Consider the following 13,879-nt stretch of genomic DNA (forward strand, 5'->3'; position numbering starts at 1 on the left):
ACAAACCACATTCCTGCATAGGAAGTCACATCATACAGATGTTAGTTCTCTCTAAATTAATTAATTGATTTAGCAAAATTCCAATAAAAATACTGTAAGGTATTTGATACTAGAGCCAGGATCATTTAACGTTTACCTGGAAGAACAAACAAGGGAAAATGGCCACAAGAATTGTCAAAGAAAAGAGCAATAAAGAGGAATTGGTTTTGCCAGGCATTGAGATATATTATAAATCTTCTATAATTCAAAGTTTGGTGGCACACCTGGGTGGCTCAGTTAAGCGTCAGACTTTGGCTCAGGTCGTGATATTGCGGTTCATGAGTTCAAGTCCCATATCAGGCTCCATGCTGACAGCAGAACCTGTCTTGATCCTTTCTGTTCCCCTCTCTGTCTTCCCTTACCTGGTTCATGCTCTCTCTCCCTCTCTCGAAAATACATAAACATTAAAAAAAAAAAAAAAGTTTGGTACCAACGCATAAGTAGAAAACAACAGGCCAATGAAAAAGGAAAAAAGTATAGTGTCAATGAATGGTAGTTTCTCAGTCAGTGGGGAAAAGAGGGCTTTTCTAATAACTGCTGTGAAGGTAACTAGATAGTCACAGAGAAATCATTGAAATTGGGCCCATTCCTTCCACCAATATGAAAAGATGTTCCATCCTGCTCATTAAAGAAATGCAAACTAAAGCTATACGGACATATATATCTCACCCACAATTGCCAAATAGCTAAGTGTTTGACAACTTTCTCTACTGGCACCCTCAAACCTTAATGATATGCACAATTTGCCTCTGGAGAAGAAATTGGCAATATCTAGCAAACTCACGTATGCCTTTACCTTTTGACCCACCAATCCCAATTCTAGGAATCTTCCAACACTAAACTGGTAAAAATACAAACAGCACAAAGTTATTCTCCTAAGCATCATTTGTAATAGCACAAAATGAGAAATAATCCCAATGTTCATCAGTAGGGGAAAGGCTGAATGAACTTTGGTGTATCAGCAGAGTTTCTGTAAAAAGAAATGAGGACCATCTCAATCATTACTCTTATTATTAATCTCCAGATTATATTAAGTGAAAAAAGCAAGAGGCAGAAAGCTGTGTATACTATTCTTTGCTTCTCAAAGGAAGGGCTTTGAAAATATATGCTTACACTTAAAATAAATTTGAAAATAAGCTATAAATTATAAAAAGGTTTCCTATGGGAGAGGGAGGAAATAGGATGAAAAGGGGATAGAAGCCAGATTTATTTGAATATACTTTTTTCTGTACATTAAAATTTATTATTTTTTTAAATGTTTATTTATTTTAAGAGAGAGAGAAAGATTGAGCACCTGGTGGCTCAGTTAGCTAAGAGTCCAACTCTGGATTTCAGCTCAGGTCATGATCTCATGGTTTGGGAGTTCAAGCCCCACATAGGGCTCTGCATTCATGGTGCCGAGCCTGCTTGGCATTCTCTCTCTTTCCCTCTCTTTCTGCCCCTTGCTCGCTCTCTCTCTCTCTCTCTCTCTCTCTCTCTCAAAATAAATAAATAAATAAATTTTTAAAGAGAGAGAGAGAGAGAGAGAGAGAGAGAGAGAGAGAGAGAGAGAGGAAGGATGAGCAGGAGAGGGGCAAAAAGAAGAAGAGAGAGAATCCTAAGCAGGCTCCACACTGTCAGCACAGAGCCTCACTCAGGGTTTGATCCTGTGAACTGTGAGACCATGACCTGAGCTGAAATCAAATCAGATACTCAACCATCTGAGCCACTCAGGTACCCACCCCTGTCTCCATAGATTTAACTTTAAACCATGTAAGTATTTCCCATAATTATAAAGCAAAATTACATTTTAAAAATCCCTACAAGACAGATTGAAAATAAAACACATGATTCTTCATACTCAAGTGACTTAGAAACACAGCAATTTGGTCATTCTTCCTGACATATACCTAAATAACAAAATAATTAGGGTGAGGTAGGATATTTAAGCTGTTTTCACTAATATTATTGACAGCAGTGGAGAAATTATTACGAGACTATTGTATGAATCTTATATAAAACAAATGGGTAATTGTCAGGGTCACTCAGAAGTAGGATGTTCAGGTCATGATAAGAAAGGAAATACACAGATGTAAGATCACTGAAGTCGAGTTTGAAAAATGTCATCCTGAATTTGAAGTATAAATATGAACAAAATGTATACTGATTTCTTTTTTTAATTTTGTTTTACATTTTTAAATTTATTTTTGAGAGAGAGAGAGAGAGAGAGAGCGCACAGATGAGAGAGGGGCAGAGAAAGAGGGAGACACAGAATCCAAAGCAGACTCCAGGCTCTGAGCTGTCAGCACAGAGCCTGACGCAGGGCTCAAACTCACAAACCACAAGATCATGACCTGAGCCGAAGTCAGACACTTAACTGACAGATCTACCCAGCTGCACCATCTTAGCCATCTCTGTTCACTGAACAATGACCAAACCAGAGAAGGGAACACCCCTAATGGCAAGATTATTCTGTCCGTGTGTGTGTGAGTGTGTGTGTGCATAAAACGTATTAAAGTCTATATAATACCATTTCTGAGTAAACAAAGGTCTCTGGAGAAATGGCCAATTCCAGGTCTGAAGAAGGAAATGTACAAGATAAAACTGGAATATCTTATTAACAGAAAACAACAACAAAAAAGCTATCAAAGACCACTGAAATGCTAGCTACAGATGGGACAATTTGAATATCAGTAAGGATAATAACTATAATGGATTAGAACACATCAAAAATCCATGTTTACATTAATACTAAAAAAAGGAAAACTTAGTGATCATCTTAGTTGATAAGAGAATCAACTCATTATCAAAAAAAGAATGAAAGATTTTACATTTATCCTGTACGTGCTAGACCTCAGGGTAAACAAATAATCATGGGAAGTTATCTTTTTGAAAGTATTACAGCCAATAAGTAAACCTATAATGAATAGGTCTAGCTAATGATCGCTGGTATCTGCTAAAATCACTAGAGAGATGGGGCGCCTGGGTGGCTCAGTCGGTTAAGCGGCCGACTTTGGCTCAGGTCATGATCTCGGGGTCAGTGAGTTCGAGCCCCGCGTCGGGCTCTGTGCTGACAGCTCAGAGCCTGGAGCCTGTTTCAGATTCTGTGTCTCCCTCTCTCTGACCTTCCCCCACTCATGCTCTGTCTCTGTCTCAAAAATAAATAAACGTTAAAAAAAATTAAAAAAAAATAAAATCACTAGAGAGATGAAGTACCCGACACTTATGAAGCAGTCCTCCAAGAAAAAAGGTGTATGAGGAAAAAAAGGATAGGATAGGAGTACGGAATCTCAGTAGGACCAAGCCTCTGTATCTAGAGCTGGTTTCATGGTATCATCTGTGCCATCATACCAGGCTCTGTGGTCAGAAGGGCACGTGTTTGGCTTAACGCTCTGCTGTCCCCATCTTGAAACTTGAAGAGAGGGTCCACATTTTCATTTTGCACTGGACCCCGCAAACTATTTAGCCAGTCTTTGTCTACATCTGACCACCAATTTACAGGAAATAAAGTGTGGTGGTTTTAAAAGATTTTACACACTAATACTCCTCCCTTCAAAAGGTGGAGCCTAATTCTTCCCTCCTTGACTACGGGCTGTACTTTGTGATTCACGTCTAATAGAATGTATTGGAAATGACGGTGTATGACTTTCAAGACTAATATCATAAAAGGCATTGTGGCATCGACCCTGCTCCATCCCTAAGATCACTTGCTCAGGGGAAACCCATTGAAATGTGAAGAGTTTTGAAAAGAGCAGCCATAAGAAGATTCATGTGACAAGGAAGAGGCCTACAGCCAACAGCTGTGTGAATGAGCCTCCCTAGTGTGAATTGGCTCAGTTGGTTGAGCGTCTGACTTCGGCTCAGGTCATGACCTCACGGTTTGTGAGTTAGAGCCCCGCATCGGGCTATGTGCTGACAGCTCAGAGCCTGGAGCCTGCTTCGGGTCCTGTGTCTCCCCATCTCTCAGCCACTCCCCTGCTCATGCTCTGTTTCTCTCTGTCTCTCAATAATAAATAAACGTTAAAACAATTTTTTTAAATAAAAAATAAAAATAAATAAACCGCTGCAGCCTCTGCTTACAGCATAATGCAACTTTGTGACAGAACCTGAGCCATTACCACTCAGCCAAACCACTCTTGAATTCCTGACTCACAAGAACTATGTAACACAGTTATTGGTTGAAGTTTTGAGGCAATTTATTACACAGTTATATATAACTAACGTACGAGAAAAATGGCACGGGGTAAAATGACAGCATGGGGTTATAATCAGCAAAATCCAGACTATGGAAAAGACTGCAGGAAAATAACCTATCTTCAACCAAAACATTTCAAAGAAAAAAAATCACATCACAATGATATTTTTGGATCTGTATTTAAGCAAACCATTTAAAAAGTTATAGGATGATTAAAAACATGTAAATACTGACAGGATATTTGATATTAAGAAATTATTTACTTTAGGGAGTTGTAATGATGGTATTAGAGTTATGTTTTTGAAAGGGACTCCTTGACTTCTAGAGATACATACTAAAATATTTATAGATGATATGTCTGAAATTTGCTTCAGAAAGGCTATGGGGGGGGAGGAAATAAAGAATAGTCATGAGTTGGTCATTATTAAAGCTGAGTGATGGGAACATGGAAGTTCATTATACAATTCTCTATTTTTCTGTATGCTTGAAATTTTCCATATTTTATTTATATTTTGAGAGAGAGCACAAGCAGGAGAAAGGGGCAGAGGGAGAGAGAGAGAGAATCTTAACCAGACTCCACACTTAGTGAGGAGCCCAACACAAGGCTTGATCCCACAACCCTGGGATCATGACCTGAGCCAAAATCGAGAGTCAAACACTCAACTGACTGAGCCACCCAGGAGCCCCTGAAATTTTCCATAACAAAAAGATAAAAATAATAAGTGTGCACTTCCATCAACACGCACAATTATGACACACCATGACATTTAAGAGTGAGCTTTAAAAAAGTGGGCTTAACAAAACTAAATAATTATAAGCAAGATGAAGATCATAAGAATTTGGTTTTGTCTAAAACAATTTAAAAATAATAATAAAATAAAATAAAACAAATAATTTTTAAGCATCAAAACTGAAATCTAGACTACATGTTACTAATTGATGCATCTATTTATGGACCTACTCTAGCATGGAATTGCTATCTTTGGCACATACTATTTGATCCAATATTCTGTAATAAGTTCAGAAGTATTATGCCTTCTTTTTTAATTGTTTGACTCAAATTATAGTCATATTTAGTCACCAGATGGACTTTCTTCTTCACGTATTCCATCATGTTAGAAAAAGAGCGTAAATTAGCACCTTATAATGACTCATGATAGACTTTTATCATCCGCATAGGAAAGCAGTGAAGAGAAGGTTATGCTAACCATTTGATGGTAAAAGAGACATAAACAGATGCTACTCACAAGTCTCAGCGCGCCAATGGCAATTACCACCTGTTCTGCTTCATCTATTAGTGCTCTGCACGAAAAAGAAGCCAAGAGACAGGAAAACCATGCAGACACTAATCTTTACTGCAACAATAGTATTTTAAATTTCTTCATTAAAAATACATAGCATAGTTATAATGGAGTCACACAACAGATATGCCACTGCAGGGCTAGCCCAGGCTGCAACCAGATGACTGGTGCAGCTTCACTAATTTGGGTCTCACCCCACTCCCCTCTCTTCTCTCCAAGTGGGTGGGTGGGGTTATTTGCTTTACAGAGATATCTTAGGACAAAGAATCAACCCAGAAATAACACATTCTTTATCATTCTTAACAATTCATAATTCGTGCTAACTCGTGGCTTGAGTTTGGCTGCAGGTATCATTAACATGATAAAGAAAAGTGTTAGGGCGCTTGGGTATCTCAGTTGGTTAAGCTTCCGACTTCGGTTCAGGTCATGATCTCATGGTCTGTGAGTCCAAGGCCCACGTCGGGCTCTGTGCTGTCAGTTCAGAGCCTGGAGCCTGCTTCAGATTCTGTGTCTCGCTCTCTCTCTCTGTCACTCCCCCACTCACGCTCTGTCTCTCAAAAAGGAATAAACATTAAAAGAAAAAAAAAAAAGGAAAGTCTTGATCAGGTACAAAACTGTAATGGTGGCTTAATTTTAATCAGGGGAGGGAAACACTCCTCAAATTTCTGTACAAATTTTTTAAAAGCCTGGGAGAAAGAAAATATTCCAATATGTAGGTTAACATTAATATTGGGTCTGGATGACAGGACTATGGCTCCATCTCCCTTTCCCTACCTTTTTTTCCTAAATTTTAAAATATTTTTTCATTTAAAATGTAACATTTAAAATGTGCTATTATTGCTATAATATATATAAATAAAATATATATATATATAAGATGTGCTATTACCATTATATGACTTTTTTAAGATTTTTACCAGCATAGGGACAGGTTAATAGACATCCTTTTATTTAAAATTTAAATGTTTTACTCACTAGAGCAACCACAGAAGATACAAACTTAAAATCTGCACCCAAAGTATGTTTCAAAGTGTATGTTTCCTTAAAAAATAGAATTCAGACTGGCTCAGTATATAAGTTACTGATGTGTGATTGCAATTAAAACTGTATTTTTCTATCAATAGTTCACAAAAATACTAAGCATCATCAGTTCCCTGTCTCACTAAAACCATCAGTTTTTACTGACTCACACACACACACACACACAAAAGTTTACTTACTGAAAATTACTGTATTTCAATGACAACCTGTCATTTAATAACAATAGTGATAATAACAAATACAGATGAGGATAAACAGATTAATTTAGCCTCAAAGAGAAAAACATACAATGGAAGAGAAAGCAAAACAGGAAATCAAAACAGTCACACACAAGGATATTAAATTTTCCTTAAATGTTTCATTAAAAATTTTTAAAGGATAAAGAAGAAAAAAACCCAAGTGTTTATAAAATTATCATGATAGTCTCTCTACACCCTCAAACATGGGCCAGATTTATCTGTAGTCAGAAACACTGCCTTCTTCTAGAGAACATGTGGGTGTGAACTCAGAGATCCCACATTAGGTCTAAATAAAATATAGCTCTCCTCTTCTGATGCAGGTACACCCACTCTCAATTATCTTTCAGCTAACTACCCCGGGTCATTAAGCACCATGAGTAATGGAAATACTTGGTAAGGACTCTCATCTACACATTAGTCTTGATACTCAGTTATATGTGACCGGCTGATTGGGATAAAAGAAAAGGGAGGAGGCAAGAGCTCCTTGGAAATTCAGGGGAACTAAGAGTACCCAGGGTACTTTTCTTATGTTCCCAGCTCCCAGGAAAAGCTTTAGAGATCCCTTTACCTTTGAGATCCTACTTAAATTGAGTATTTGGATGAAGCCAGTGGGCAGACCTTCCATTTGCTTTATATGGAGGATGAACTCACGAAACTGAAGAAGGCAGTGTACAGAGTTCCTGGTTATTCTCCTAACTTGTTAGATCTAAAATACTTAATCATGGAGCTGAAAATGGCCACATGACTGAAAATGTCACCAGCAACGTAAAATCTTTTCCACAATAGCACTAGGCACCACTGGTAAAAATTGTACAGAGATTTCCTTTTCAAACAAATATTTCTACGACTAATCAAGAAATATAATTAGGCTTTTTCCACAATTTGGCTATTGTTGAGAGTGCTGCTATAAACATTGGGGTACAAGTGCCCCTATGCACCAGTACTCCTGTATCCCTTGGGTAAATTCCTAGCAGTGCTACTGCTGGGTCATAGGGTAGGTCTATTTTTAATTTTTTGAGGAAACTCCACACTGTTTTCCAGAGTGGTGATAAAGAAATTGTGGTTTATATACACAATGGAGTACTACGTGGCCATGAGAAAGAATGAAATATGGCCCTTTGTAGCAACGTGGATGGAACTGGAGAGTGTGATGCTAAGTGAAATAAGCCATACAGAGAAATACAGATACCATATGTTTTCACTCTTATGTGGATCCTGAGAAACTTAACAGAAACCCATGGGGGAGGGGAAGGAAAAAAAAATGAGGTTAGAGTGGGAGAGAGCCAAAGCATAAGACTCTTAAAAACTGAGAACAAACTGAGGGTTGATGGGAGGTGGGAGGGAGGGGAGGATGGGTGATGGCTATTGAGGAGGGCACCTTTTGGGATGAGCACTGGGTGTTGTATGGAAACCAATTTGACAATAAACTTCATAGATTAAAAAAAAAAAGAAATATAATTAGGGGAATAGACCCCTGAGAATACAAAGTTTAAAAGGGAAAGGCAAACTTTTAGGTGGATTATGTCAACTTCTTTCTGTATCCCGTGCTAATGGAACCACCAAGTCTACTGTTTCAGAGAAGACGTCATTATTTACATTTGTATTATTTACATTATTACATTTTTGAGGACCAACAAAATTATAGAATTTTAGGGAGTAATCAATCAAAACTACTCGTATGTTTTCAAGGTATACCTGACATAATACCTGAAGATCTATAAAATACAATTTTCACACAGATTTATAGATGAACTTAGGTGGGAAGAACAGATCTAAAGTTAGAGAGATCAACTGGTCATGTGACATAAATATGCCACTTAGGCTGCCTATCAAGGATTATCACTGTCATGGGTGGTCATTGAACACAAAGGAGTGTGACTCACTCTGGGAACTAGGGCCACCAGAATGCTTCACATCAAGACACTTGCTACTTGGCAAAAAAGAGAGGAAAATATAAAGAAACAACCTTCAGGTTACCACTGTTCCATCAAATGATCATGGAAAAATATCCAATGACAGGAATGACCAACAATAAAAAAAACTTAAAGGATAACATATTATCAAGGGAGGGTAAAATCTTGACAATCGTTATTAAAACTGATCTGAGTCCTGCTCTGGTAATAAGTACCACCATTAGAGAACTACAGTACTACAGCATTCTTGTGTTTTTTTACAGTGTTCAATAGGCTCACTGTGACTTGCAAATGAAAGTATTAAAACACATACACAAATATTTTATTTTTTTACTTTATATTCCTTTTTATTCTTTAAAAAATTTTTTAATTTACATCCAAGGTAGTTAACATATAGTGCAACAATTTCAGTAGATTCCTTAATGCCCCTTACCCATTTATCCCATCCCCCCTCCCACAACCCTTCCAGAAATCATTCTTGTTCTCCATATTTGAGTCTCTTATGTTTTGTCCCCCACCCCATCTTTGTATTATTTTTGCTTCCCTTCCCTTGTGTTCATCTGTTCTGTGTCTTAAAGTCCTCATCTGTGTGAAGTCATATGATACTTGTCTTTCTCTAATTTCACCTAGCATAATACCCTCTAGTTCCATCCATGTAGTTGCAGATGGCAAGATTTCATTCTTTTTGATTGCTGATTAATACTCCATTCTATATATATGCCACATCTTCTTTATCCATTCATCCATCGATGGACATTTGGGCTCTTTCCATACTTTGGCTACTGTTGATAGTGCTGCTATAAACATTGGGGTGCATGTGCCCTTTCGAAACAGCATACCTGTATCCCTTGGATAAATACCTAGTAGGGCAATTGCTGGGTCGTAGGGTATTTCTATTTTTAATTTTTTGAGAAACCTCCATAGTGTTTTCCAGAGTGGTCATACCAGTTGGCATTCCCACCATCAGTGCAAAAGGGATCCTCTCTGCATCCTCGCCAACATCTGTTGTTGCCTGAGTTGTTAATGTCAGCCATTCTGACAGGTGTGAAGTGGTATCTCATTGTGGTTTTGATTTGTATTTCCCTGATGATGAGTGATGTTGAGCATCTTCTCATGTGTCAGTTGGCCATTTGGATGTCTTCTTTGGAGAAGTGTCTATTCATGTCTTTTGCCCATTTCTTCACTGGATTGTTTTTTGGGTGTTGAGTTTGATAAGTTCTTTATAGATTTTGGATACTAGCCCTTTATCTGATATGTCATTTGCAAATATTTTCTCCCATTCCATGAGTTGCCTTTTACTTTTGCTGATCACTTCCTTCGCTGTGCAGAAGCTTTTTATTTTGATGAGGTCCCAATAGTTCATTTTTGCTTGTTTCCCTTGCCTCTGGAGACATGTTGAGTAAGAAGTTGCTGTGGCCAAGATCAAAGAAGTTTATGCCTGCTTTCTTGAGGATTTTGATTTCTTCCTGTCTTACATTTGTCTTTCATCCATTTTGAGTTTATTTTTGCACAAATATTTTAAAAATAAAAATGTACAGTATTAAAGCACTATTGTGCATGTAGGTCAGAGCTTATGGTTCACACTAACCAGAGGTATCATTTTGATCTAGATTTGATCTAGATTTAACTAACTCACTACCTGTAGATACTTTCACATTTCTCACTGAATCCTTGTTGTAAGTCATAAAAATCATAAATACGTAAAAATTTTTAAAGTTTATTTATTTTGAGAAGGAGCAAGAGAGGGAGGGAGAGGTAAAGGAAAAGAGAGAGAGAGAGAGAGAGAGAGAGAGAGAGAGAGAGAGAGAGAGAGAGAGAATCCTAAGCAGGCTCCACACTGTCAGCACAGAGACCAATGCAGGGCTCAAACTCATGAACCATGTGAGATCGTGATCTGAGCCAAAACCAAGAGTCAGATGCTTAACTGACTGAGCCACCCAGGTGCCCCCATTTTCAGATTTTTAAGAACAAGAGCTCAATGATGTTATGGATAGTTTAATTTTTATTACATATTTGAACATGAACAAAAACATGAGAAGATTCACCCTCAAATGTAAACATTCTATGTGCATCTAGCTGTAATAATAAACCAGTTATGTTAAAAATCAGAGACTTGGAGTTTGGAAAAATAAAGACTGGGACATTTAAAAATTACTACATAGTACATACATCCTTGGAATTTCTTTATTAAGTATCAGAATTTCCACCTGGTTTTCCAAATTTATACTTATTTCTGCCTGTATACCCACATTCAAACTCTATCTCCACCCACAGGCAGCAACTATAGCTCTAATCTGCACAGAGTTCAGTCATCCATCTGGACCTTAACATTGCTTCCATCAGTTGGTCTGACTTCATCCACTGCTATTATCAAATAGCAAAGGCCTTTCAGAGATGCACCTGACATACTCCCATCTATTTCAATCCACAGAATCCCAACAGGATAGAAGACCTGCCCTCCTATGGACCCAATTTCTAGTTGTCTGTCATGACAGTAATGCTTTCATAAATTTTCTTTCAAGGCTGGTCCTGACAGCATCTTACCGTAGCTCACCTGATCCAATGTTTAGTCCTCTCTGACTATAGATTCATATTGAACAACTGTAAAACCAGTGAGGTGGTGTCTCATTACCCTAGGATTCTGAGGTCTAAATTTCATAGGATCAAGGACTATTTTATAACCTATCTAGATAATAAAAAGGAAAAACACTATAATATGAATATAACTGGCAGTCATTGCTTCATAGGATCAAAGCTGCCCTCTGATATAGAGGCTGAATGGAGCTTGAATGTTTTATTTGATACTATGAGACTCAGAAATACATAGCTTTCTTTCTTTAAAGATGGTGCCACAGAAATGCCCCTGTTAGTCTCCTGATTAGTACTCTAAATGTGGTTAAATGCTCATTTAATTCAATACTGACCTAATTTTTTTCAACTGAGCCTATCTTTGAGTTTAGATCTGTTCTTGCCATTGCAGAAATGGAGTTTCTTTTAACCAAAGACAGTATCAAGGAACTGTGGGGTAAAACTAACAACAGCAAAATTATTCATTTTCTATATTCTTTAAAAAAAATTCTCCCCTGAGTTTATCTGTGAAAAGCCAATGAATAGCAATTCTTCATAAAACTGACCAAATTAAGAGATGAGAATGGACTTATTTATAAGCATAAGAGATAGTCAACCTTAAATAAAATAATAATAATAATAATAATGATGATGATGATGATGATAGCTTCAACCCCATTATGTGTACACTTCCAGGAAAGTTTTATGCAGTCCATTCTAAGCTCCTAGCCCAAGGTAAACACAGAATCGTAAATGGAAATATGCCATGTTCAGCACTAGAAGCAGCCTCATAGTTCATTAACAGAATAAAGTGGAAAACAGTTACATAAATGAATTTACAACATAAAATGTGCTGGTGAATCTGCAATAAAGTAACATAAGTGAAGTTTTTAGTATTTTTTACCAGAAAGCCCAATTGTAAACATTTACATTAAACTACTGTCCCTTCAAAACCTAACCAACCACACAAACAAAAATCATCTTTTATGACTATGAAATCATGAAGAATTTGTACTGCATGGCTCTTTGTTTTGGTAGTTTTCAGAGTAAGACAGGAGCTGCATTAAGTAGCTTCATTGATTTCTCCATCTTCAATAGCTGTCAGTGCTGGAACTTCATTCATCCTCAGAACCTCTGCATAGAGCAAGTAATTATGTAGACTTCTGGGAAGTGGCAACTGACAGATAAAACTGTCAGATCGTAGGTGTTCTGGTTTGAGACAGGACCGAATTTCCAAACGACAAAGGTGAGTAAGGGATGGAAGACAGGCTGGAGAAACAAAAAAAGATGAACATTTTTTTAATTTTCTTTTTTAAAATTTCCCAATTCTTTGTAGTCAAAGAGAAGGCATATGTTACTTAGATTACTTTTGAAAGATTACTTTGGCCAGGATGACCCTGACAAACTATTCATTCCTTTTATTCTTTTTACAGCCTTCACCTGGTTCATGTCTGCAATTGCTGGCCACACACTGAAAGTCAGTATTCGGGGCCATATAAATGTTCACATTCTAAAGATGTGGCAATACCAGTTGGTACTTAAGAAATGAATTAACTAATTTTACATATGATAGACACCCACAGCAGCACATACTATATCCCTCTTTCTCTGTTTCACTGCAAATGGTCTCCAGACCTACCCCATCAAGTGAATAAGTAATTTATAGAAGCTTTCCTCTTTTTATCCACAACATAGATTGATATTTTAAAATAGACACAGAGAGAAAGGGAACATTGATTATCTACTAGGCCACATACCTATACATTTCACACACACTATGTTTTTATTTTCATTAACCCTATGAGGTGTACATTATCATACTCATACAGAGATAAGAAGATTAGGTAATTTTCCAAAGGTTATACATCTAGTGCATGGTAGAGCCAGGATTCAAACTCAAGTGCAGATGACCCCAAAACATGCACACACACTTAAAACTATTGCTGCCAAAGGGCGCCTGGGTGGCTCAGTCAGTTGAGCGTCCGACTTCAGCTCAGGTCATGATCTTACTGTTCGTGAGTTTGAGCCCTGCATCGGGCACTGTGCTGACAGCTCAGAGCCTGTAGCCTGCTTTGGATTCTGTGTCTCCCTCTCTCTCTGCTCCTCCCCTGCTTGTACTCTGTCTCTCTCTCTCAAAAATAAATAAACGTTAAAAAAAAAAAAAAAAAAACCTACTGCTGTCAAAAGCTAGTTACCAATTAAAAGATAATCCAGATGTACTTAATTAAGAAAATTGAAATATTCTACATAAGAATGAAATGTTCAAGGTGCTATATAGATAAAGTAGATTTAGCATATTAAATTGAGCTTCATTTTCTCAGATGAAAAGTGTTAACTAAAGAAGCTAACGTCCATGGAAACTAAGAACACTATAAACAGCTATTGGTTTTATGTGAATCAAATCTAACACCTTTTATTAGGCAAAGAAATCTTCTATAAAATCCTCATGAAATGTAACAATGGTTAACGGACTGGGATCAGAGCAAAGGCAAGTACTATCAGGAAACCAGCTGGTCTGACTCCATGCCTAGGGGTTCTGTAAACTGTAAGACCCCGCAGGACCTGCCATACTAATTCTCCAACATCTTCAACACCTTCCAAACC

At 37.4% G+C, this 13,879-nt stretch overlaps 1 protein-coding gene across 9 annotated transcripts in view; it reads right to left on the reverse strand.

Moving 5' to 3' along the window:
- Positions 1-10,691: 10,691 nt before the first annotated feature.
- Positions 10,692-13,879, reverse strand: part of ASB3 (ankyrin repeat and SOCS box containing 3) — a 116,400-nt gene continuing 113,212 nt past the window's right edge. For all 9 annotated transcript variants that reach the window (XM_011281017.4, XM_011281018.4, XM_011281016.4 and 6 more), the window contains one exon: positions 10,692-12,544. In XM_011281017.4, coding sequence (XP_011279319.1) covers positions 12,339-12,544 — 206 coding nt within the window. In that variant the 3' untranslated portion in view covers positions 10,692-12,338. The remainder of the gene's footprint in view (positions 12,545-13,879) is intronic.

The sequence above is a fragment of the Felis catus genome, chromosome A3 (assembly GCF_018350175.1).
Source record: "Felis catus isolate Fca126 chromosome A3, F.catus_Fca126_mat1.0, whole genome shotgun sequence".
NCBI lineage: Eukaryota > Metazoa > Chordata > Mammalia > Carnivora > Felidae > Felis > Felis catus.